Source organism: Microcebus murinus, chromosome 17 (genome assembly GCF_040939455.1).
Source record: "Microcebus murinus isolate Inina chromosome 17, M.murinus_Inina_mat1.0, whole genome shotgun sequence".
NCBI lineage: Eukaryota > Metazoa > Chordata > Mammalia > Primates > Cheirogaleidae > Microcebus > Microcebus murinus.
In genome coordinates this window covers 22734254-22757520 of record NC_134120.1, presented here as the reverse complement: position 1 = coordinate 22757520, position 23267 = coordinate 22734254, and the positions used below count along the sequence as shown (strand labels likewise).

General features: G+C 37.4%; 1 protein-coding gene across 1 annotated transcript; it reads right to left on the bottom strand.

Annotated features, from left to right (window-relative positions):
• Positions 1–209: 209 nt before the first annotated feature.
• Positions 210–22908, bottom strand: ACAA2 (acetyl-CoA acyltransferase 2). The gene is made up of 10 exons (XM_012769887.3): positions 22758–22908; positions 18160–18326; positions 14997–15125; positions 12565–12681; positions 10821–10968; positions 9143–9318; positions 8479–8608; positions 4605–4675; positions 1921–2075; positions 210–639 (listed from the first exon to the last, which is right to left on the bottom strand). Exons 1-10 carry the CDS (start codon positions 22771–22773, stop codon positions 555–557), a joined length of 1194 nt encoding a protein of 397 aa, XP_012625341.1. The 5' UTR covers positions 22774–22908; the 3' UTR covers positions 210–554.
• Between the last annotated feature and the right edge of the window lie 359 nt (positions 22909–23267).

Here is a 23267-nt window from a genome sequence, read left to right as displayed (position 1 = left end):
TTATTGTTTAATTGGTATAGAGGTTCAATGTGCAATGATAAAAAAGTTCTGGAGATGGATGGTGGTGATATTTATAAAACAATATGAATATACTTAATGCTACTGAAATGTACACTTAGAAATAGTTAAGATGGTAAACTTTATGTAATGTGGATTTTATAATAATTAAAAATTTTAAAAAATACAGTAAATGACAGGAAAAGATTAGCTGAAGTTAAGGCAACATTTATTGGATTTCCTTATAATCATGTTATCTAAGGCATAAGTGGTGGTTATTTGGCAAGGATACAATTTCTTTTAAGGTCTTCTATTGTTGAATTTTAGTTCAGACATACATCATATTTGACTGGTGTAAATTTGAGAACCTACTTCCGTCTGGCATGGGCTCTTATTCATGATAAATGCATTTTTGCCTCACCATGGCTTGATCACACTCAATCACCGTTTCAGTGGCAGGGCACAGCCAGTTGTGGCAGCTGCTCTGAAGGTCACCTGTTGTACTGTGGCCTGGCCAAGTAGAGCAAGAGTGGGTCATAGTGGGCTCCTCGGTCTCCTTAGGCTGTGCTCTGAATGATGACTGCAATACCTTGGCCACCTCCAATGCAAGCTGATCCAACAGCGTATTTTCCACCTCGGCGCCTAAGAAAGCAGTGATTGAAATTTACTCAAAGAATTAACACAATTGGATAAATTGAATAGAATTAATAACAGTCACATTTGCATTATTCATTCTTATTCACCTCATCTTCTCAATCTTTTCCTCCAATCAATATTGGTTTATAGTCACAATAGGTGAAAGAATTTGGAAAGCTAAATATTTTTATCCAAAGGAAAAAAAGGCGAAACAGTACAGATAGGCAACCCAAGGAAGAAGGGATGGGTAGTTAGAGGAACGGAAACAAACATACAAGCTTAAGTGCTGTGGGAAAGAGGTGAGAATAGAAGGTAATTTAGATAAACAAGGAAAGTTAAAGAAGGGGGAATGAATAGTCAGTCTCTTTGATTTATATGGTTTTAGAGTCTTACGGTACCTTAGAATAAATGTAATTAATGAAGTTTGTCCATATAAAAGGGCATATAATTTAGAACCAGTTCATTTCCCTTTTATAAAAATTAATTATTTTAAAGTACCATCTGTTCTTACTCCTCAGTGCTGATACAATGACCTTGAGAAAATTATCCAGGAATTATTTTTATACATGTCAATCACTCCTTTCAACTCAATGAATCATTAAGAGAAATAAGAGTCCCATTTACACTAGCCTAATAGGGAGTCAGAGAGATTTTTCAGCCTGCCATATGTGGTTTTGTTTGTAATTTTCCTACTAATAGAGCAAAATGGTCCAAAATACATAGTACCAGAAGGAGGAGCTCTTCTATCAAAACTGAGTCTATCAAAACTGAAAAGTGTCAAACACACAGAAGGAACCCTAGGACCAGAGAAGAGAAAAACTTAGATCCCAATTGTCAGCTCGCATAGGTTTTTAAAATGATGACATTTAGATTAGTACCCACTATTTTTTTTTCTTAAATAAGTTAATTTTACTCCTATAACTGGCACTAAAATGTAGGTGCCATGAGAACCAGGGCTTCATTATCTGCTCACTTCTGTGTACCAGCACCAGGGATGGGGCCAGACAGACACAGTAAATACATGCTGAGTGGCCACACAGGGCACAGAGCAAACATGAGCCAGAGCTTGGGTCCCAAGTGCAGAGTCACTAATAAGTCAACTAACTGACTCATCTATAAAGCCCGCAGAAAAAGGTTGCCCAAATAACTTGTTCCTGGTTAGAACTAGTGCAGAGGATGTGAGGAATAAGAATGAAAAATGTTGGATTGTTCTGGGGAGACCTAAATCCATGCATTTCTATTAAAAAAAAAGAGCAAATCTGAAATACAGCAATTTCTAGCAAGTACCTTAATTCATGAACCAGGTGTGCAGTAATTCTTGTTCCAGATCCTGCCAATGGGTGACCCAAAGCAATGGCTCCTCCATTCACGTTGGTTTTACTTGGATCGAGACCCAAACTCTTCTCAACAGCCAGGTATTGGGGAGCAAACGCTTCATTCACCTTAAAAAAAAGTAAAGCACTAATAAAAATCCTTACTCACAAACTAATTTTTAACTGAGAATGGTCCAGTCCTATCAACAGCCAATTCTGCTGTTTCTATTTAAATTACCTTACAAAGTTATTTGAATTTATCTTCAATCATTCTGTTTAAAGGTATTAGGTTTGAAAATGGGCATATTTACTAAATGGTGCTTTAAGTCAAATGCACCCCTCAGAGAAAAGACATTTTCAGTCCATTTCAAATGGACACAGAGGCAGTGGGATACTGCAGAAAGTCCACAGGTTTTGGAGCTAGATGGATGGTTCATATCTTGGCTGCATCATTTATTAGTGTATGACCTTGTGCATGGTCTTTAAACTCTTTATACACTCATGTTTCCTCAGCAGTAAAATGTGACTGTAGTATCATGGTAAGAGTCACTGTCAGGGTTAAATAAAATCATGGGTATTAAGTGTCCAGTGTATTACCTGACACATGGCAAGTACTTACTAAGTGACTGCTGCTATTATTATTACTCAGTACTACTAAGCACTATCTTCCAAGAAGAAACTGATAAACAACAAAGGATAAAACTCCACAGCCGATCATATTGTTATATTGTTCTTACCAAGGCTGGCTATGAAACTGACCTTACTTCAAGCTTATAGTACTATATTTTCACATGACCTTAGCTCAATTTATAGAAAAGAAAACTGATTCTAAGAAAGACAACTTTTGCAGAGCTGGGATCAAAATTCAGTCTTTGTGTTCTTTCCTACTATATTTTGTACTCTCCCAAGATTGTGCTTTATTTGTCCTTAGATCTGACCTTATTTTTCTATTTTATATAATCATCTTCAAGGAGATACTACAAGATCTAGACTATATTGTGAAACTAGGCTTCTAAACCTAGGAGAATTATGTTGCAAGTTATGTCCTTGAGTATTTATACATCTATAAATGATTATGAACAGCTTTGCAGAGTCGGTGCAGTTCAATAGAGCTTTAAATGTGAAGTCTAAAGTAATAAATTTATTGGTGCCTATTTGCTGACACAAATATGGTAAATTAAGAAGCTCCCTTGAGGCTCTGAACTGTGATCTGCTAAAAATGGAAGAAGAGATTTAACCACTTTGGTATGAGTGTCGACTATAGTCGATAGCCACAGATGAACGTGCACAGTGACTTTAGCTGACAGCCGTGATATGACTTTTCTAATTTTTCATTTATCAAAATAAAATTGTGAACATTTAAAAATAATGTAATGAAAACATGTATATGTTACCTATTCTGATATTTACATTACAAGTAAAGCTGCCTGTAAAACAAGCTTGCAGTGCTTTCAAGCTTTCCTCATCACACAAGAGCAAAACGGATTCGTTGTCAATGCACAGCACAAACTATCGTGCGGACTGTGAGCGCTGGCTGTGGGCAAGATTTTGTGGTCGGTGAGGGCTGTACCGAAGTGGTTAAGGATAAATATTCATCTGAAACCATGGTTTCCTGAGTGAGAGATTACCATAGAGGAAATCATACCTATGCCTGCCTCATCTCTACCAATTTAAACAGAGAGGTTTCCTTTGTTATATATTAGCTATTTTCCAATGCCAAGCAGCATATGTTTAATTATCTAAAATTTTCAAATACTCCCAAAAGATAGAATATATATAAACTTTATATATATCTTTAATATATATTATATATGTATGTGTGTATATATATATGTATGTGTGTGTGTATATACATATATTTTTTTTTTTTTTTTTTTTTTTTGAGACAGAGTCTCACTCTGTTGCCTGGGCTAGAGTGCTGTGGCATCAGCCTGGCTCACAACAACCTTAAACTCCTAGGCTCAAGCAATCCTACTGCCTCAGCCTTCGGAGTAGCTGGGACTATAGGTATGTGCCACCATACCCGTATTTTATAATATAGGCACATACCTATATTTTTTATATGTATGTTTTTAGTTGGCCAATTAATTTCTATTTTTAATAGAGACAGGGTCTTGCTCTTGCTCAGGCTGGTCTCAAACTCCTGAGCTCAAACGATCCGTCTGCCTCGGCCTCCCAGTATGCTAGGATTACAGGCATGAGTCACAGCGCCCGGCCTATTGGGTGAATTCTTTTACATATATTTTTCCACCATAATCTATAAAATAAAATTACTTATTTATCTACTACCGTACACAATAATTAATTCACCAGGTAAATTAATAGTCTAAAATGTAACAGAGTTCTTTAAAGTCTAAGAAGCTTCCAGGAATTTATACTTTAGGAGAAATCAGGCTGTTTGAATTTGTCAGATATATATAAAGCATTTTAGTTAGGTAGGGAAAAGTACCAACAGAAGGCATTTAGTGAAGGTAATATTTATTTAGATGTACATCATTTGGAAAGCTTGACAATATTGACACAAAAAGAGCTGTAAAATATCAAACTAAAGCCATTTATGCTATAAAAGTAGGTAGTTTTCTTTTTTTTTTTCTTTTTCTTTTTTTGTACATAAAATGCAAGGAAAGTTTTCTTATACTGTAAAAAAAGAACACCTACCTCTACCAAATCCATGTCCTTAAGACTCAGTCCTGCTTTCTTCAGTGCCCCACTGATAGCAGGGACAGGACCTATATAAGAATAAAAATCTTATATAGAAATAAATGCACCTTATATTTATTTTTGTATCAAACTTCTCCTTCTTTACTAAATAAGGAAGAAATAATGTGACAGAGTTATTAGTAGTCACAAATTTACCACCTTGACAGCACATATTAAATGATGTGACAATAAAGAAACAGAAAACGGAACCAAGGTAAAAAGCTGTTTATACACTTAAGCTGCAGATGAGAGACTTATATGAAAAACTCTACCATGAATAGCTTTAAGATTTCCAACAGCCAGAGAAGTCATATATGAGATTTTATAGTCAGTTATAACAATCATAATTAATATCAAACAGCAAGGCAGACTGAGCGCTCTCCTGGGATACAAATGATATGTATGCATAGTAAAGAAGGGATTATATATTAGGATTATATATTACACTCTAAATTTTGGGGCCTATTTGGATAAAAGGCAAGAAATAGGAACAGCATCTCCACATTTACACAGAAAGACAGGAAGCAATAAGACACTTTAAAGATATCTGAAGATGTTTATAATTCCAAGGGTAGGCAGAGAATTTAAATAAAACATAACCCTTAACTCAAGAAATGCAAATCTACCTAATAAAACTTCTGAAATAAACTTTAACTCCCTTTAGCAAGGCACTAGGGTTCTAAAAAGAAAAACTTTTAGCTTCCAGATTTTTGATGATCACCAATGACATTTTAATACTGCTCATAATTTTTAAGTAAATCCATATTTTTTTCCAAAAAGGTAAAAAATCTGGCTACAAAAGATTATCTACTTCTCTATTTGTTCTTAGAGAATGAAATGTCTACAAAGAAAATGTAATGTCTACAAGAAAAGAAATGTCTACAAAGAAAAATATTTGGTATATTCTGTTGAATTCAAGTAGTTAAACATTCTGTAATGTTTCACAAATATACTCAAGGTAAAATGGGAAATCAGTCTTTACAAGAAAAACATAATGAAATCTGTATTTAATATCAATTTATCTCATCACCCAATTAAAATGCTCTTTGGACAATAGTCTGCTTGTTGATTAGGACCACCCAGTTAATGCTTTTCAAGTTAAAGTGACAGTTCTGTGTGGCTACTGATTTAATACAGAATCTAATTCCAGATTCTCTTTGTATGTCTAAGGCATGTAAATAGGATGGGTTGTAAAGCATCAGTTATCCAGCCTGGTCAGGGGACAAAGTAGCCTCTAGTAGTGAAAGATACATAGAGAGAAAGGTTGAAGGTGCTAAGACCACTGTACACACTTCCCTGTCTTTATAAACAACACAGCAAGCATGACTCAGTAGGTTCATGTTAACTCAGAATCGTTACTGTCAATTGTAACAATATGCTAGGCCATAGCCTGATTTTTAAAGGACACTTCCCAGACCACTCTGTTATTTACTGGGAATCGGGAAGGTTTAGGATTCTTGTTAGGAAAAGGAGACCTTATTTCTAGTCCTGCTCTTGCCACTAACAGCTGTGTGACTTTGGGCACCTCTTTGGGCATTATTAAGCTTCTCATCAAAAGTGTTCTGAATTGTTTTTTAATCTTTTTCTCTTAAGTATCATACTTCTTTCTACAAATGAAGTCAATAATAAAGCCAGAGCTGCTTAAGCTGAAGGAGGCTCAAAGCTGCACCCACCAATTTCTGCCACTGCCATCCCTAAGGATTTCCAGGAAGCACAACCTTTCTATAACTAACTGTGTACTTCCTCAGAGCCATAAATGTTTTTTTCAAGTCCTGGCTTGTTCTAGGTCTATAGCTATTCTGCAGGGCTAAGGAGTGCTATATGTTAGATAATTGCAGAACTCAGGAACTACTATTCTTATAAACTGGATTGATAAATCAGTCCTCACTAGATACTCAATAACTTATTCTCCTGCTTTTTCATCTGGAGTGCTTCCAGTGGTTACCCTGTTTAATCTCGTGCTACCTACAAGTGACAGACGAGCTTCTAGAGGGGAGCATCTGACACTGTGGGACACTTGGCATACATGGCTCTGTTCAAGCCCTGAGGATACAAGACCATCTTTCCACAGTGGCATTCATTGTACTTTAAGGCAAACACCCTGACCCAGGAATAGAACGAAGGAAAACTACATTTTCTTTCCTCACTGACTATGCTGATCTATCAGAACCTATTATGTGAGATTAAACTGAAAAAGAATTATAATCTATATCAAACAAAATTTTTTGATCATCAAAAGCATCAAGGTCCTATTCTAGCAGATGTAGCTAAAAGGAAAACAAGACAAAATAAAATAAAGCAAAACAAACAAAAAGTATCTAGGTAGATGGGAAAAAACTCCTGTTCTTGGGCTCTACTCCAGACCTACTGAAACAGAATCTTGTGGGTTGGGGTTATGTGTGGATTCTAAAAATCATGTGTGGCTAGGAACCATCTAGATGCCAAAATGATAAATGTTATAACCACACACAGATGTTTACTTTTTCAGCTACCTTCCATTTCTAAGACAAAAGCTATGGTTTACCAGTAGAGGGTAGCTAAAACCTAATCAACTCATAAAACTAATGGGGAAAAAATGGACTTCTAACAGATATCCAAATACCTAACAATTCTCACCTACATAAATTTGAGACACAGTGAAAGATGACAAGGTATGTACATGCCAGCTTGCTTTCTTAGGAATTCTGCACACAAGTTAAGTCTTCTCTGAAGGACATGGCAGCAAACATGGCTGAGTATTAACCCCAAATCAACATAAGTGCTATTATTTGAGTACAACCTGCAGGATATGAAGAATCTCTCAGATGGTAGGTCAGCAACAGGTTATCCTCCTTCTACCTTGGGACCCACCTCAAGAAACAATTTAGTCATAAAAGGCCTAAGTTGATAGAAAAATCTCTGGTCCTATAAATAATCTGAAACCAGTACCCTAGAGCAGGCTTTTCCCTAGGGTGTGAGGTTATAGGTGGGATGATCAAAGCCTCTAAGCACCAATTTTATTTCTGTAAGTAAAGCACCTAATTGGTTCCCTGTTTCCCCAAAGATTAATGATAGGAACTATTCAAATTCAGCATCATTTGTGGTCCCTAGGAGTGCATTCGGTGAAAAGCTCTTTGTTTTACTTCTAATTCATATTTTTCAAGCTAAGACTATACATGTTTGCAGGGAGTTCCAATTTTTTTTTACCTAGTACTCTGCCAATCTAGATAATTGTTTATAATTCTTTATTTTGCTAATAAGCCTCAGCTAAGCCAGAGGACTATGACTTTGATTTCCTGAGACGATATGTTTAACTCACAGTGAAAGGAGCACTTAAATTAGACCTGGATTCACATCCTGACTCCATCACTAACTGGTTTGGAACCTTTCAAGACAGCTTTCCTAAGCCTCAGTTTTCTCATTCACAAAGAAGTGTCATTTACTGGAGTTGTAGGAAGACAGAATGAGGTACGTTAGTGACTGTGTATAAAACACCCAGCAGGGAGCCGGTTTACTCTTTCTCCATGCAGCCTTCTCTATTTTACCCCGTGAATTTTCCCATCTTATAATTTCTTTATCTTGTAAGGATAATGTAATTCTTCTCTGTTATTTTCTGTGTGTTAATTTTTAAATATCTCAAATGGACAATTAGATGTGATAACTGCTCACAAGGAGTTTGCACCATCTTGGTTTTCCTAATCAAGGACAGATTATTTGTATAAAAGACTGATTACCAATCTTACATTTTCTCCACAAGTGACCTTGATTTGGCTACTTTTTCAGGACTCTGAATGCCAAAGTAGACTTATCTCCAGAAATATAATAGAACCAGTTGGTTTCACTATAAACTTACCAATTCCCATGATAGCAGGATCACATCCAGACACGTGGTAGCCCACAATTCTTGCCAGTGGCGTGAAGTTATGTTTTTTAACAGCATCTTCACTAGCTATGATAACAGCTGCAGCACCATCACATATCCCCTTGAAAAAAGACGGTAGATTAACTAAAGGGTAAAAGAATCCAGTTAATCAGGGTTTGGACTGATGGAGTGGTATTAGGAATATGGCATAGGAAGCCATGGCATAATTTGGGAAACAACTAACACTAGTGGTACTCTGGTGGATTCAAAGGATTGTTTTAGGCACAGAATACAATTTCACTAATGGAAAATAGAAAAGAATGTCAAACAAAAACTTCTATCTAGATGTAAGAAGAAATCTAATGAATTATATACAAGAGAAATAGTATAATGACCAAAACAATAAACCAGGCAGATTTCCTTCCAACATTCTGAAAAAACTAAGACATGAGAAGAGTATTATTTAAGGGCCCCTAGTTAAAATATTTTGTGTTGGACCATGAAAACCCAAATTAATTGAATACGAACACTACTATTAACAGTTTAAGCTAAATAAATAAAGACTAGCATGAAAAATATCTACAAGATACTTCATGATTATTTTGCACTGAACACATCAGGCAGAGCTCAGGCTAATCTGTGTAGTGAGACCAACCGATGCATTCCCTGCAGTGACGGTTCCATCTTTCTTGAATACTGGAGGAAGTTTTTGTAACTGTTCCAGTGTTGTTTCAGGCCGAGCATGCTCATCCACTTGCATTGTCTGTTTCCCTTTCCTTGTCTTCACCTCAATTGGCACCATTTCATTATTAAAGTAGCCAGCATCATTAGCTGAAATGACAGAAAGACTACCATAAGAATAAAAACAAGATAGAAATATGCAAAGAAAATAAATCAAACATAATCTTCAATTTAATTTTTGGTCCACCCTTTCCTTACAGGCTACTTTAATTAGAGCCTTTATTACTCACACAACTTACCTTCCCTATTGGAGGATTTACTACACTGTCGATGCATCTATGCAAATACATTTTGCACCTTTTAAAAATAATTTTAATTGTCTTTAATTGCAATTTTTTTATGAGATACTGCTAGACTATTAGCAGTGTTTGTCTATTGGCTATAGATTTAATTGTACTAAATGGATTTAATACCTTTTTTCTTTTGGTGAGATAGGAAGTAATTAAAAAGTAACCAAGTTGTCTATGCTACCAAGTAATCTATGACTGAAATCTATGACTGATACAATTATAAGTACAACCTGCTTTGACCTCCATTGACTAGAATAGACTGTAGTAAACTATAGCTTCAAAAATAGGGTAAGTCAGTAATAACTCTATCTTAATATTGGCATCACTTTAGAGTTGGCAAATACTTTTATCTGCCCTTATTTGGTTTTATTAGATAAGCAGGGAAGGCAAATATTATTACCTCTATTTTACAGACATTCCATGAATAAATGACTTGACTGAGGACAGATAACTTATACATGGCAGAACTAGAAATAGAACTGATAATTTTTGACTTCTAGACCATTCTTCTTCCACTATAAATGTGTAACTAAAAAACACTGATGAGTTGAATGACATCAGCTCTATTCCACTCATCCTTCTGAAACTTGAAAACAGACTTTATTCTCACTACTTCAAGTATTTAATATCCATCCCTAAATAAGAGTGTCCTCTTGCTTATAACAGTTTAATTTTATCTTTTTCAGAAAACTAACAGATTTATTCAACTTGCCATATTGGTAAAAGAACTGTTGTCATTTTGCTCATTTTGGACTGGCTCCATAGCAGTATGCTATGTTACATGAAGGGCACTCTAATTCGGGTCTTGAACTAGTTCTAAGTCTGAGTCAGGTGTAATGATTCTCAGTTAGGAATGGGAGAAGGCATAAGGATACCCAGGGGGTCTTTTCCAAACACATCACCCCTCCTTGTGATTATGATATGGCTCTTGGGGGAGGACATCCTCCTGCTCCAGTAGCCACAGTGAGCCAGCACCTCTGATGGGGAGTGTATCACATCCCCCGGCATGTTCTACCGACAACAGGACCAGTTCAGGACTACATTCAAGTGTCCATCTAAAGCCAAGTAACAATATCACTTTTTAAGTCATATTAACTTTTTTAAGAGAGAAATTCCCAGTTAGTTTTGCAATAATTAATAGAATATCTGATCATCTAAAAAAATGAGTAATGAAAAAGTGTAATTTTCAAACTACTTTTGCAATGATTTGTAAACTAATAATCTTATCATTATAATATGAAATCCTGAAAAGCTTTCCTATAGATTTTTTTATCAATACTGATATTATCCAATTTCACTGACCAGCTTTCCACCTCTGCTGTGACTGCAGGGCATATTTGTCACATTCTTCTCTGTTTATTTTATGTTTTGCAGCAAGATTCTCTGCAGTAATTGCCATGGGGAATTGGACATGCTGATCAGTTAATGCTGCCCACAAAGTATCTTCCAGCTATTAAAAGACATTAATAGAGTGATTTGTTAGAGCATTATCTTTTGAAAGTAATATACTATAATTTCTTTAAGTTTAAATATTAGTTCCATTAAATAAAAGTAAAATTATACTTTTGGTAAACATTGCTATTACTATTCTGGGATATTTTTAAAAAACATCCAAGTCACACAATAAAATGCATACATTCTCTGTATCTAAATGTGGGGCTCTACAGAGAGCTAGCAGTACTAAATATGCAAGGTGACATCACAGGAAGTTACTTATAATCAAAAAATAAATCCTCTACATTCTGTAAGAAACCTGACAATGAGTCCTCATGCTATGTTTTCCTGTTGCCACCTCTGCAAACCACTTATGAGCTCTGTAGGAAAAACTCTTTGTGTGTTCCTTTTTTATCCCATGCCTTCAGTGACAGGAACAGCTGGTTCTACCAGTTACTAATGAGGCTGAAAAGAAGCTGGGACAGGCTCCTGGAGTTAGAGAAAAGGTTGTTATTATCCAAGTAGTTTGAATCTCTGATAAGTGTGCCCCATTTGCTGCCTCATTAACTCAAGTCACTGACCTGTCCTTGCAAAGGATTTCTCAGATATATTCGGTGCCTAAAATACTGCTAAAATACTCATATTCTCTAGGTTTCATTACTTTCAACTTCTAAAAAGGCCAGTTGGGAGAAACGGGGTGAATGGTGTAAGTCAAACATTACTACTGAAAAATGCTAAAAAATATAAAATATCATTAGCTCTTTCAATATGGGAAGACGACTATAGTATCACTTTATCAGTACTGTGCTATCATTCTCACGCTGTAGCTCTAGAAGATGGAAGGATCAGTTTTTGTCTGATTTGGGATAATATAATCTGTATTCAAAATTAATGTTTTCTGTGATGAAGAAGAAATCTATTCTGAGATTGCTCCAGAAATAAAACTTCTATTAAGTCACAGTAAAGACTTAATTACTCAGACTATTAACTGTTTAGCATAAAGATTAACACAGTGCCACACTAGAAAAAGAGATTATTTCCCTGGGGCCCTACTATTTTATTAAAACAAAACAATCCTTTCTAATTTGTTATTTTTTTTATTGTTTTCTGTGCATGAGATATATGCAACGCAATCCACATTTTTAGAATTAAATGGTCACTATTACTTGTAACAATAAGAACATCAAGCAAGATTTTCATCAACCAACTGCAGAGTTTTGCTTCACCCTGCCTGGGGTCAAAACCAGCCTGAGTTAAATACAACTCACATAGCAGTCAAGGTGTTAAGTCACCTTTTTGCCTATCTTTCTAATCTACTTCTTCCCTTCCTCCACCTCTCCTGTGCCTATGGTTATTTACATGGGTTAATTCCACTACTAGAGGTGTGCTCCAAATTATGTTCCACATATATTTATGTGGGTTGAACTGTCAAAACTAACAACCAAAAGAGAGATTTGAAGTAGTTTACAAACTCCAAATCATTCATATCTTGCCAATCTTCATTAACAAAATTGGTTTCAAAATTAGTTTTCTGTTTGGTAAGAAAGTATGTTATTAAAATTACTTATCTAATATAATAAGAATAACCCTTAAAAATGTTAATGGTTCCAACCTGGAGATCTGCTCCAAGCTTGGTTCCAAAGCGCACATTTCTGACACAGTAGGGAGACTGGCTCATGTTTTCGGATCCTCCACACAAGACAACTTCAGCGTCTTTAACGCAAATATCCTGTTTAAAAAGAAATGAACAACCACCACAAGGAAAACCTTTTTATAGTACTGGAAAAAAGGTATTAAGAAGTATACAGATTTTACAAATTAATGACGATTCTAATAAATATTGTACCCTACATTTCTGAACTTTACTCAATTCTGTGGGGAAAAAAATAAAAAGAATAAAATATTGTACCCTAGCTTACAGTGTCTCAAAAGGAAATACTTTTAAAGTAATTGTATAGCAAATGCTGTAAAGGACCCATTCCCAAGATGCAGGGGGAGGAAAAAAACTAATAGATTTCAATCATTTTTGCCTGAGTAACAGACCTAACCTACATTTTGGCTAAGAATAGTAAATCTTAACTCAATATAAATCTTGAAAATCAGAGATATTAATGTCTGGCATAAATGTATAGCAGATAATAGAGGACAAACTCTTTAAAAAGGCAAAAGAAAAACTCCTATTAATGGATGCATCTGAAAGAGACCAGAGATTTATAAGAACCAGGTCAATCTTGGGGGCTCATGAAAAGGAATCTGTTTCATTCATTCTTCCAACTGTTTTCACTGTTTGCATTTCTCAGAATAGAAGCAAATAGCCTCCAAGAATGTGATGCTTGAAATTATCGCTAAGAAAATCAAGGTCACTATCTAAGACATATTATTGTAGAAACAAACTAATGTGAAAATAATTTATTCATTACAAAATATCTGAGTCTCTTATTTTGTTTGTAATCAAATGAAGACTTTTACAAATAAAATTGAATTTCACTGTACTCTCTTCCCCTGCGTTCACAGAAACAAATGCATTTGCCCAACTGTCCTTTAAAAAGGTTATGCTACTTTGTACTTCTATCAACAGTATCATTAAGCGACTTTGTAATAAAATACATTTTCTTATCATCACCAAGATTCTTCAACTCTCCTCCTTGCCTCACAGTCTTTCTTCAGTGTTTCAAATGGCCTCACAGGTAATTCTCACAGACCTGAGTTCAAATTCTGCCTCTTTGACTTAGTAACCTTAAAGCCTTTAATAATCAGTTTCCTCACCTGTAAAATGGGAATAATAACAGTTCTTGTTTCATAGGATGGTTGTGAAGATTAAATGGGATATTGAATGTAAATCTAGCACAGTGTCTGGTGCATAGGAAGCACTCAATAAGAATGAAGAGCATATTAATTTTTTAAAAAAAATTATGGCAAAATATACATCAAATTTACCATTTTAACCATTTTTAAGTATATAGTTTAGTGACATTAAATACATTCACATCGTAGTGCAACCATCATCACCATCTATCTCCAGAACTCTTTTCATCTTGCAAAACTGAAACTCCATACTTAAGAAATGCTAACTTTCCCTTCTCCCCTCCCCCTCGCCCCTGGTGGCTATTTTTCACTTTCTGTCTCTATGAATTTGACTATTCCAGGTACCTCATATAAGTACAATCATACAGTATTTGTCCTTTTGTGACAGGCTTATTCCACTTCAGGGTTCATTATTAGCTTTTAATAATCTGTTTTCTTCCTGTAAGTATTTTTCCAAGAAAAATCAAATTTTGACCTCTCTTAATCAGCACTATAAGATAAAAAAGCTAAAGGGTTATATTAGAGTGGGACATTTCTTCTAATAACTATTAACGTATTTTTGAAACGGGTGGCCTTACAAAAATAATGGGAAAACACCTAATCCTACGATTTCCCCAGTAACAGCTAAAGATCAGTCCTATGAGTTCTCTCACTAACAGACACCCTGCAGGAGTTCTGTTTTGCACAACTTCTGGAAAGAGCCGAAAGGACAAAAAAGAGATGTAAATCTTTCTCTTTAAAATTGGTTTTTGAGAATTTGCTTTTACAGAGTTCCTGAGTAAACAGGTGAATGAGCTACAACCTCAGCCATATCTTGCGAACAGAGTCACAGCTGCTGTGATAATCCCTTCTCCAGTGAAAGGCAGGAAACCAACCCTTAGACTTTGACATGCTTGCACTTTGTGTTGTCTACCTGCTGCCGTTTTTGTTACCAACTGACAGCCATCACAATTTTTTTTCTCTCTTTGTCCCCCTTAAAATCAGTTAGCCACCTGGTCTTACTGCTGGCACCCTGTTCTTTCTTTGGGATGCCACACTATCTCCCTACTCTCTTCTCCCCCTACCCCCTCTCTCTTGTTCTCTTCCCCCCCCCTTTTTCTCTCTAAGGATTAAATAAACTTTTTATTTTGATTTATCTTAATCTCTGTATGAGAAATCTTTCTCCACCTGTGCCATGAGCACCTACTAGCCTTTCCACCCTAACAGTTTTCAGAGAATTAAACATAATGCTGCCTTTACCTGACATCCATTCACAATGGACTGGAAACCAGAGCCACAGAGCCTATTAACAGTGAGAGCTGGGGTCTCTTTTGGGATTCCCACACGTAAACCAACATGCCTTGCCAAGTAGATAGCATTTGAAGATGTCTGGAACAGAGACAGGAAAAAGAAAAAAGAATTTCCTCTATAAATCTAGGAATTAAGAACAAGTACAAAATACATAGAAATGTTGGCAATCAATTAAAAATGATAAACTATATGCTCTAGGGTAGGACACAATGCATATAGGTACAGCATATTATGCATGTTTATGATTTGAATAAAAACTATAATTTGGTTAATTGGGTTTTTCCTGTTTTTTTATTGTGGTAAAATACACAGAACATAAAATTTACCATCTTAACCAAATATGTGCACTAGATAAACTTTATTCAGATATGAGTTATGCTGTTGGCTGTGAGTTTAATGTTAATGAATCAACAATATATATTAAATAAGGTGTCTTGAAAGAAAAACACACATAAAACAAAGTTATGTATCGATCGATTAATGAAAATATTGTGACCAGAGGCACGCAGGAACCCAAACCCTATATTTCCCCTGGGAGCAGTGGTTTACTAGGACTAGTCTTGTGCACTAGGCCCCAACAGACCAGACAAAACCAGAATGGAGTCACTTGTGCTAAGTGCTGTGCAATCAAACTGAACTTTGAAATGGGCCAGCTTTCCAAAAAAGCCTAGGAGATTCCAATAATCTTGAATCAGCATAAGAAACCCCCCCACCACCCTTAAACCTATAAGGAAAGTAACTCTGAAATGACCAATCTGCTTTCTGTTCTATTTCTACCTTCTTCAGCTCTTTTCTGCTTAAACCAATCTCTCTTCTACTCGGCTCATTGGAACACTCATTCTATTTTACAGAATAAGATGTGGCCTGATTCTAGAATTGCAAATAAAAGCCAATTAGATCTTTAAGTTTGTTGTAATTTTTTTCATTTGAAAGTATTTGCTACTTCAGTGATCATGGCAACTATATAGAACATAACCACAGTAACAAGAATCAACTGTACTATGAACAGCTATATGCCAAAAAATTACATAACCAAGATGGACAAGACAAATTCCTAGAAAGATACATACTACTAAATCTGACTCAAGAAGAAATAGACAATCTGAATAGACCCAACAAATGAAGAGATTAAATTAGTAATCAAAAAACTACCCATAAAGAAAAACTCAGATTGGTTTAACCAAAGAATATTCCCAAACATTTAAAGAATTAATACCAATTCTTCACAAATTCATCCTAGAAATAGAAGAGGAGAGATTATTTCCCAATTCATTTTATGAAGCCAGTTATCCTGACACCAAAACCAGACAAAGACATCACAAGAAAATTATAAACCAGTATCTCTTATGAATATGGGTGTAAAAACCCTTAACAAAATACTAGTAAACTGAATCCAGCAATGTATAAAAAGATTATACACTATGACCAAGTGGGATTTATCCCAGGAATGCAAGGTTGGTTCAATATCTCAAAATCAATTAATACATCACATATCAATAGAATAAAAAACAAAAATTATATGATCATCTCAGTCAACACAGAAAAAACATTTGACAAAATCCAACACCCTTTTATAATAAAAACACTTAACGAACTACATAGAAGGCAACTTCCTCAATCTGATAAAGGGCATCTATGAAAACCCCACAACTATCATCATATTTAATGTTGAAAGACTGTATGCTTTCCCCCTAAAGTCAGGAACAAGACAAAGATCTCCATTTGTCATCACTTCTATTCAACATAGGAGGTTGGAGCCAGGGCATTTAGGGAAGAAAAAGAAAATAAAAGAATCCATATTGGATTTCATTGTTTTCTAAGAAAAACATAAACTCATTTATTCCAAGTAATATTTAATAATATTTAACTGAATTAGCAGAACAGCTTTGTGATATCTGTCAAATGTTATTTGAAACCTATTCTGTTCTCTTCTGACCATAAACCCAATCCCAAATTGTTATCCATTAAGCACTTAACACTCTTACCAGGAACATATATTTTGTCCTGACAGAAAACATAATGCAAAAAAGATAGCCTTTAGGAGCAGAGGCACAAACACAATGAAATTGATACTACTTAATATTTACAGTGAATTTTTTGGTAAAGTTTGAGAGAACCCATGCTGGAGAAAAACAGAAGGATTTTAGAGGGGGAAAAGCTCCTTATAAAATAAATTCTAGGCAAAACAAAACTTAAAAGTATCCAACTTCAATTTGATCTGTTCTAATGCCTTCTTAGGTCAGAGGTAAAATTTCCCCCCAAAAAAGTGAACAAAAAAAAAGATGAATTAATATCAAGAATTCTTCATGAAAATACTTTAGGTTCAACAGACATAATTGCAAAAGAAAATATGTCACTGCCTTTTCTGGTTGTGAAGATAAACAATGGCAAGATGCACAGAATCAAATTAAATTCAAGGCCTAGTGATTGTGTGTCCTTTGTTATTCTCTTTAGTAACGATCATATCGTTAACATCTTTTAAAATGTAAATATGTGTGTGTGTGTGTATATATACACACACTATATATACACACACACACACATAAAATCTCCTCCATTAGATTATAACCTCCTTTTGATCCACTTTGGGTACTTTATCACCTAAAATAGCCTCTAACTAGGCACCCAATAAATGTTGGTATACTTTGAAGGAATTCCAAGTTTTCATTTACCTGTGTATAAATGATCTATTTTGCACACCACATGTAGCAAGATAGAGTTTAAGCAAGCCTCTTATTTCCTACATCAAATACTGACCAAGCTCCTACAATGTGTAAGAAATTATAAAAAGTGTGTTGTATTGCTTGGGTTTGCTACCCTCCTTAGGTGGCACAAAGGGAAAATCAATCAACTTCATATAAGGCAAGGAAGTCAACCTGCAATTTAAGAAACATCAAAATGCACCTCAAGTCAGACACATATATAGTTTCCAGGATATATGTTGCTTTGAATTACACATGCTATTACCTCTGGATTCTGAGGATTACCCAAATTACTAAATACCTATAACTATTATTTAACTTGTTTGCCATTATGATATGTTAAAGGAATTATTTTTAGAAACTGATCAAAGAAAGCAACAGGAGTGAATACCTCCCTCTGCCCTACCAACCTGTGCAACATTGCCTACAATGACACTGTCAACAGTTTCGGGTGGGACGTTGCCAGCAGACAAGGCAGCTTTGGCAGCAAATTCGGCTAAGTCAGTAGCGGTGAAGTCTTTCAGAAGACCTCCGTAAGCTCCAAAGGGCGTTCGCTTAGCAGCCACAATAAAAACACCTGTTACAAGGAGGAGAGATTTGTAAGCAATCACAGATTAGTCAGTGTCCCTAACTTGCTTTAAATAATCTTACTGTGAAACCTTATTGTAAAGTATAATTAGATAACTAAAAATCGTTGTCATGCAATAGTATATAGAATGGGTTAAAACCATGGAAGCAAAGCCTTAAGTTATTAGTTTGGGCCCAGCACAGTGTCTATAGTTGGTCAGTTTCCTACAAAACTAAACACACTTTAACCATATGATCCAGCAACCATGCTCCTTTGTATTTACCCAAATGATGTAAAAACTTCTATGTACACAAAATCTGCACATGAATATTTATTCATAACTGCCAACACTTGGAAGCAACCAGATGTCTTTTTTTAAATATATTTTTCATTTTAGCATATTATGGGGGTACAAGTGTTAAGGTTACATATATTGCCTATGCCCCCCTTCCCCCTGGAGTCAGAGCTTCAAGTGTGTACATCTCCCAAACGTTGCACATCTTACTTGTTGTGGTTGTATATACCCATCCCCGCCTCCCCCGTCCCACCCTCCCGACATCTGATAAATGTTACTCCTATATGTCCACTTGGGTGTTGATCTGTTAATACCAATTTGCTGGTGAGTACATGTGGTGCTTGTTTTTCCATTCTTGAGATACTACACTTAGTAGAACGGGTTCCACCTCTATCCAGGAATATACAAGAGGTGCTATATCACCATTGTTTCTTAGAGCTAAGTAGTACTGCATGGTATACATATACCACATTTTTTTTTTTTTTTTTGAAACAGAGTCTCGCTTTGTTGCTCAGGCTAGAGTGAGTGCGGTGGCGTCAGCCTAGCTCACAGCAACCTCAATCTCCTGGGCTCAAGCAATCCTACTGCCTCAGCCTCCCGAGCAGCTGGGACTACAGGCATGCGCCACCATGCCCAGCTAATTTTTTTTTCTATATATATATTAGTTGGCCAATTAATTTCTTTCTATTTATAGTAGAGACAGGGTCTTGCTCTTGCTCAGGCTGGTTTCAAACTCCTGACCTCGAGCAATCTACCTGCCTCGGCCTCCCAGAGTGCTAGGATTACAGGTGTAAGCCACTGCGCCTGGCCTCATATACCACATTTTATTGATCCACTTATGAATTGATGGGCACTTGGGTTGTTTTCACAGCTCTGCAATTGGGAATTGTGCTGCTATAAACATTTGAGTGCAGGTATCTTTTTCATAAAGTGACTTTTGATCTTTTGGGTAGATACCCAGTAGTGGAATTGCTGGTAGATCAAATGGTAGATCTACTTGTATCGCTTTGAGGTATCTCCATATTGCTTTCCACAGAGGTTGAACTAGTTTGCAGTCCCACTAGCAGTGTAGGAGTGTTTCTCTCTCTCCGCAACCACGCCAGCATTTATTGTTTGGGGACTTTTTGATAAAGGCCATTCTCACTGGAGTTAAGTGATATCTCATTGTGGTTTTGATTTGCATTTCCCCGATGATTAATAGGTGAATGGATAAACTAACTGGTACATGTACACAATTAAATATTATTTGGCAATAAAAAATCTTAAAAGCATTATGCTAAAGTGAAAGAAGCCAGTCAAGAAAGGCCTGCTTGAGTAAGGCCTTACCGAACTAATACAATTATTTTAAATGAGGAAAATACTATTACATACATTTTTAAAAATAATCTGGGGTGTGCAGATACAAAGACTAGACAATTTAAAGCGTTTTCTTCCTCGAAATTTCATAAACTAGATACCATGTCAACATTTATTTGATTTGATGTCAATTTCATGTGGATATTAAGAGATCTAAAATTTATCAGTCTTTAACACTGAACTAAAATCTTGTTTATTTAATAGGCTCTGAAAATTCAGAGGCTAATGATTTCCAAAAACTGAAAGACAGTGAAGAGACATATTGCTCCAAATCATAGTGAGTTAGAAGCACCAAGAAAGGGCCTTGCAAGATGTGCTGATTTGACAGAGGAGGAAAAACAACACTAGAAGTGAGATAGGAACTCTGCCCACCTTTCGGTCACACAGTTTCATAAATACTTACTCATTTACTTAGACCAGCAGTACCCAATCTTTTTGGCATCAGGACTGATTTCTTGGAAGACTGTTTTCCCACAGACCAGGGGTGGGGGTGGGGGTTGATTTTGAGATGATTCAAGTGCAACCTAGATGCCCGAGAGGGGGGAGAGTTTACAGTAGGGTTCCACCCCTATGAGCATCTACTGCCACCCTCATCTGACAGGAGGTGGAGAGATGAGGAGAATCTGTAAATACAGATGAAGTTTCCCTGGCTCACCACTCACCTCCTGCTGTGTGGGATGGACCACAGAATTAGAGCAATTACAGACAGTAGGCAAGGAGAAGTGCAGTGGCACCCATTTCTGTTTCAGGATTAATGTCATGTTAGCAACCCTGCCTACTTGCCTTGAAGGGATAAATGAATATTCTCAATAAAGCTAACAAGCAGCAGAACTAATCTCTGTTCAACAAAAACCTCTTGCCAAACACTGGAATGGGTGCTAGTAAAAATCTGAACGATTGCTCTTTCTTGTTGACTGAAATCCGGTAAGTTAATGATAATCTTTACCAAAGGTAATTCAAATGTGTCCTCTTCTTTACAATAATCAGTCACATGTCCTTCTTACCACCAGTCCTGTAAACCTTGGTATGCTACTTAAGTGCTTATCTTTAAAGAGTCTAAACTACCCTATAACATCACTACCTGAAGTTCAAGCTACTTTACCTCTCTGGACATTAGTGTTTTTATATGTAAAATAGAGAAATGGGAAAAAATATGATCACTAGTTCTTAGCGCTAGAGTAAACTGTATCATAAATTTATAAATGTTATACTTTGTTAAGATAGGTGATGTAGTTTTTTTTTTTCCTTATCAGGTTTATAGTTTTTATCAAATTTTTAGAAGGGGTCTGTATTAGAAGGGTAAATGAGAGCAATAAAATGATTTCCTTTTTAAAAAGATAGCTCATTAGAATGCAGCTTTTAAATGAAGTGGGTTTTCTGAATGGCTCATCGAAAAAAATTCAACATGCTGCTTTATTAAATAAATGCAGTAAAGTTCAGAGTTGGGACGGGCACTGGCAAGTGAAACCCATGCTGCAGGGAATTGGATACACTGTATTTTGTTCCAGAATATACCTATTTTCCGCTTATTCACATGCCATTTTGGCTCTTCTGACTTCCAGATCCCCCTAACCAATGCCTAGCTGACATCACCACCTGGGTGCTTCACAGGCATCAAAAAGTTCTTTGCTCAATCCTCAATCTTCCTCTCCAAATGTATTCCTCCCCCAGTTTTCCTCACTCCCTAAGTGGTATCATCACGAACACAGTTCCTCAAACCAGAAACCTTTAGTCATTCTTGACACTTCTCATTACCCACCACATCCAACCTATCACCACGTTCTATCAAATCCACCTCCAAATGTATCTCAAAAACTATCTCTCTCCCTTTTTTTCCCAACTCCATGGCCCCCACAGGAGTCAAAGTCATTATTTGCTGTTGCCTGGACTTCTACAAAAGATCCTTAAAAGGTCTCCTAATTGTTAAATAGCCCCACAGCCTTAGGAAATCGGGCAGAGTGGAAATCGGATCCTGTCATTCCCACTTTAAATCCTTGTATTGCTTTCCACTGAATTTAGAATAAAACCCCACAGGGCCCTGGAGCACCAAAATGCTTGGTTCTTTCTTATAACCTCCTGCCAAGCTTTTTCCTGTTTCAGGGTCTTGATCTGCGTTCTACCTGAACGATCTTCAACAGACACTCGTCTTTAAATTAAAGATTCCATTGACTGTGACCGTTTGCTATGAAAAGGGAGTTTGCATAGTCGTTTTAAACGAGGTAGTAACCCTAGAACTTACGTACCGAATGCGCCTGCACTTTCCTACAGTCGCTCAAATTAAAGGAATACAGGAGAAAATGGAGTAAGGCAGATGTCCAAACGGAACTCCAGTTACCATTTGTGGAGGTCAGACCGCTCGGGCGGTCATTCCCCGGCGACCCTGCGGGACATCTTCAATGTCTCCCCGCAAGCCCTGCCCACCTGCCACCGCGAACTGAGGGGCCCGGCTCCTGCACGCAGCTGCTCTGCGTGCCTCGCCCCACTTCTCCTAGCAGTAGCCGGGCTCGAACCACTGCGCGAAGCCTGGACGCCTCTCCAAGGTCAGAAGCGGGCAAAGCTTGCTGTCAGCAGGAAAGTGCACGGACATCGCGGTCGCTAGCGCCTCGCAAGTAAGGGTTTTTCCTTAACCCAAAGCTTCCTCTCGGGTTGGGTTTTTAAGCTCCTCTCCAGAACCATGAGACTGAACGAACGTCACCCCACGACCCCCGACCCTCCGCCGAGCCTGCAGGCAGAGGGCGGCCTGGGGAGGGTAAGACCCCGAGAGGCGAGGGGGAGTGGGCCGCGCTCACCTCGGAGCAGGGCCATGGCGGCGATCGGTGCTCGCGGCGCAGGCTTCTCGTCCCCGGTGCGCTGCGGGGCCGCGCTGGCATCCCGGACTTAAGGGCGTGGGCGGCGCCCCAGGCCACACCCCCGCCCTTTCCCCTACTTCCCCAGGCCCGCGCGCCCCGCCCCACACTCGGCCCGCGGGCTCCTCCCGCTCGGCCCGGGTTTCTCAATCGCCCCATCCCGTAGGGACCAAAGGCGCCACCGCCCGCCGGAGGACGGCCTGGGGGAGATGGGAACGTGCCTTGCGAGCGGACTTTACCCTCACGTCATAGCTTTTAGACTTCCCCTGTTTGCAAACCGAGAGAATGTGAACAGCCCGCATCCATCCTACCCCTGACCCCTAAAACCCGTGGCCCCCCAGCAGGTGATAAATGTTCCCCCCCGCCTGCGGGTATCGTAGAAAACACATCTAGGCGCCAAACACCCATGGACTTGGAGACTGGCGGCCGGCAGGCTGGGAGCGGGGCCGGAAG

Excerpts from the sequence above, each read along its gene's own strand:
- ACAA2 (XM_012769887.3), bottom strand. Across the intron at positions 2,076-4,604 it reads AGGACATGGATTTGGTAGAG|GTGAATGAAGCGTTTGCTCC; the intron begins GTAGGTGTTCTT and ends CTTTTTTTTAAG. Across the intron at positions 640-1,920 it reads CACCTGGTTCATGAATTAAG|GCGCCGAGGTGGAAAATACG; the intron begins GTACTTGCTAGA and ends CTGCTTTCTTAG.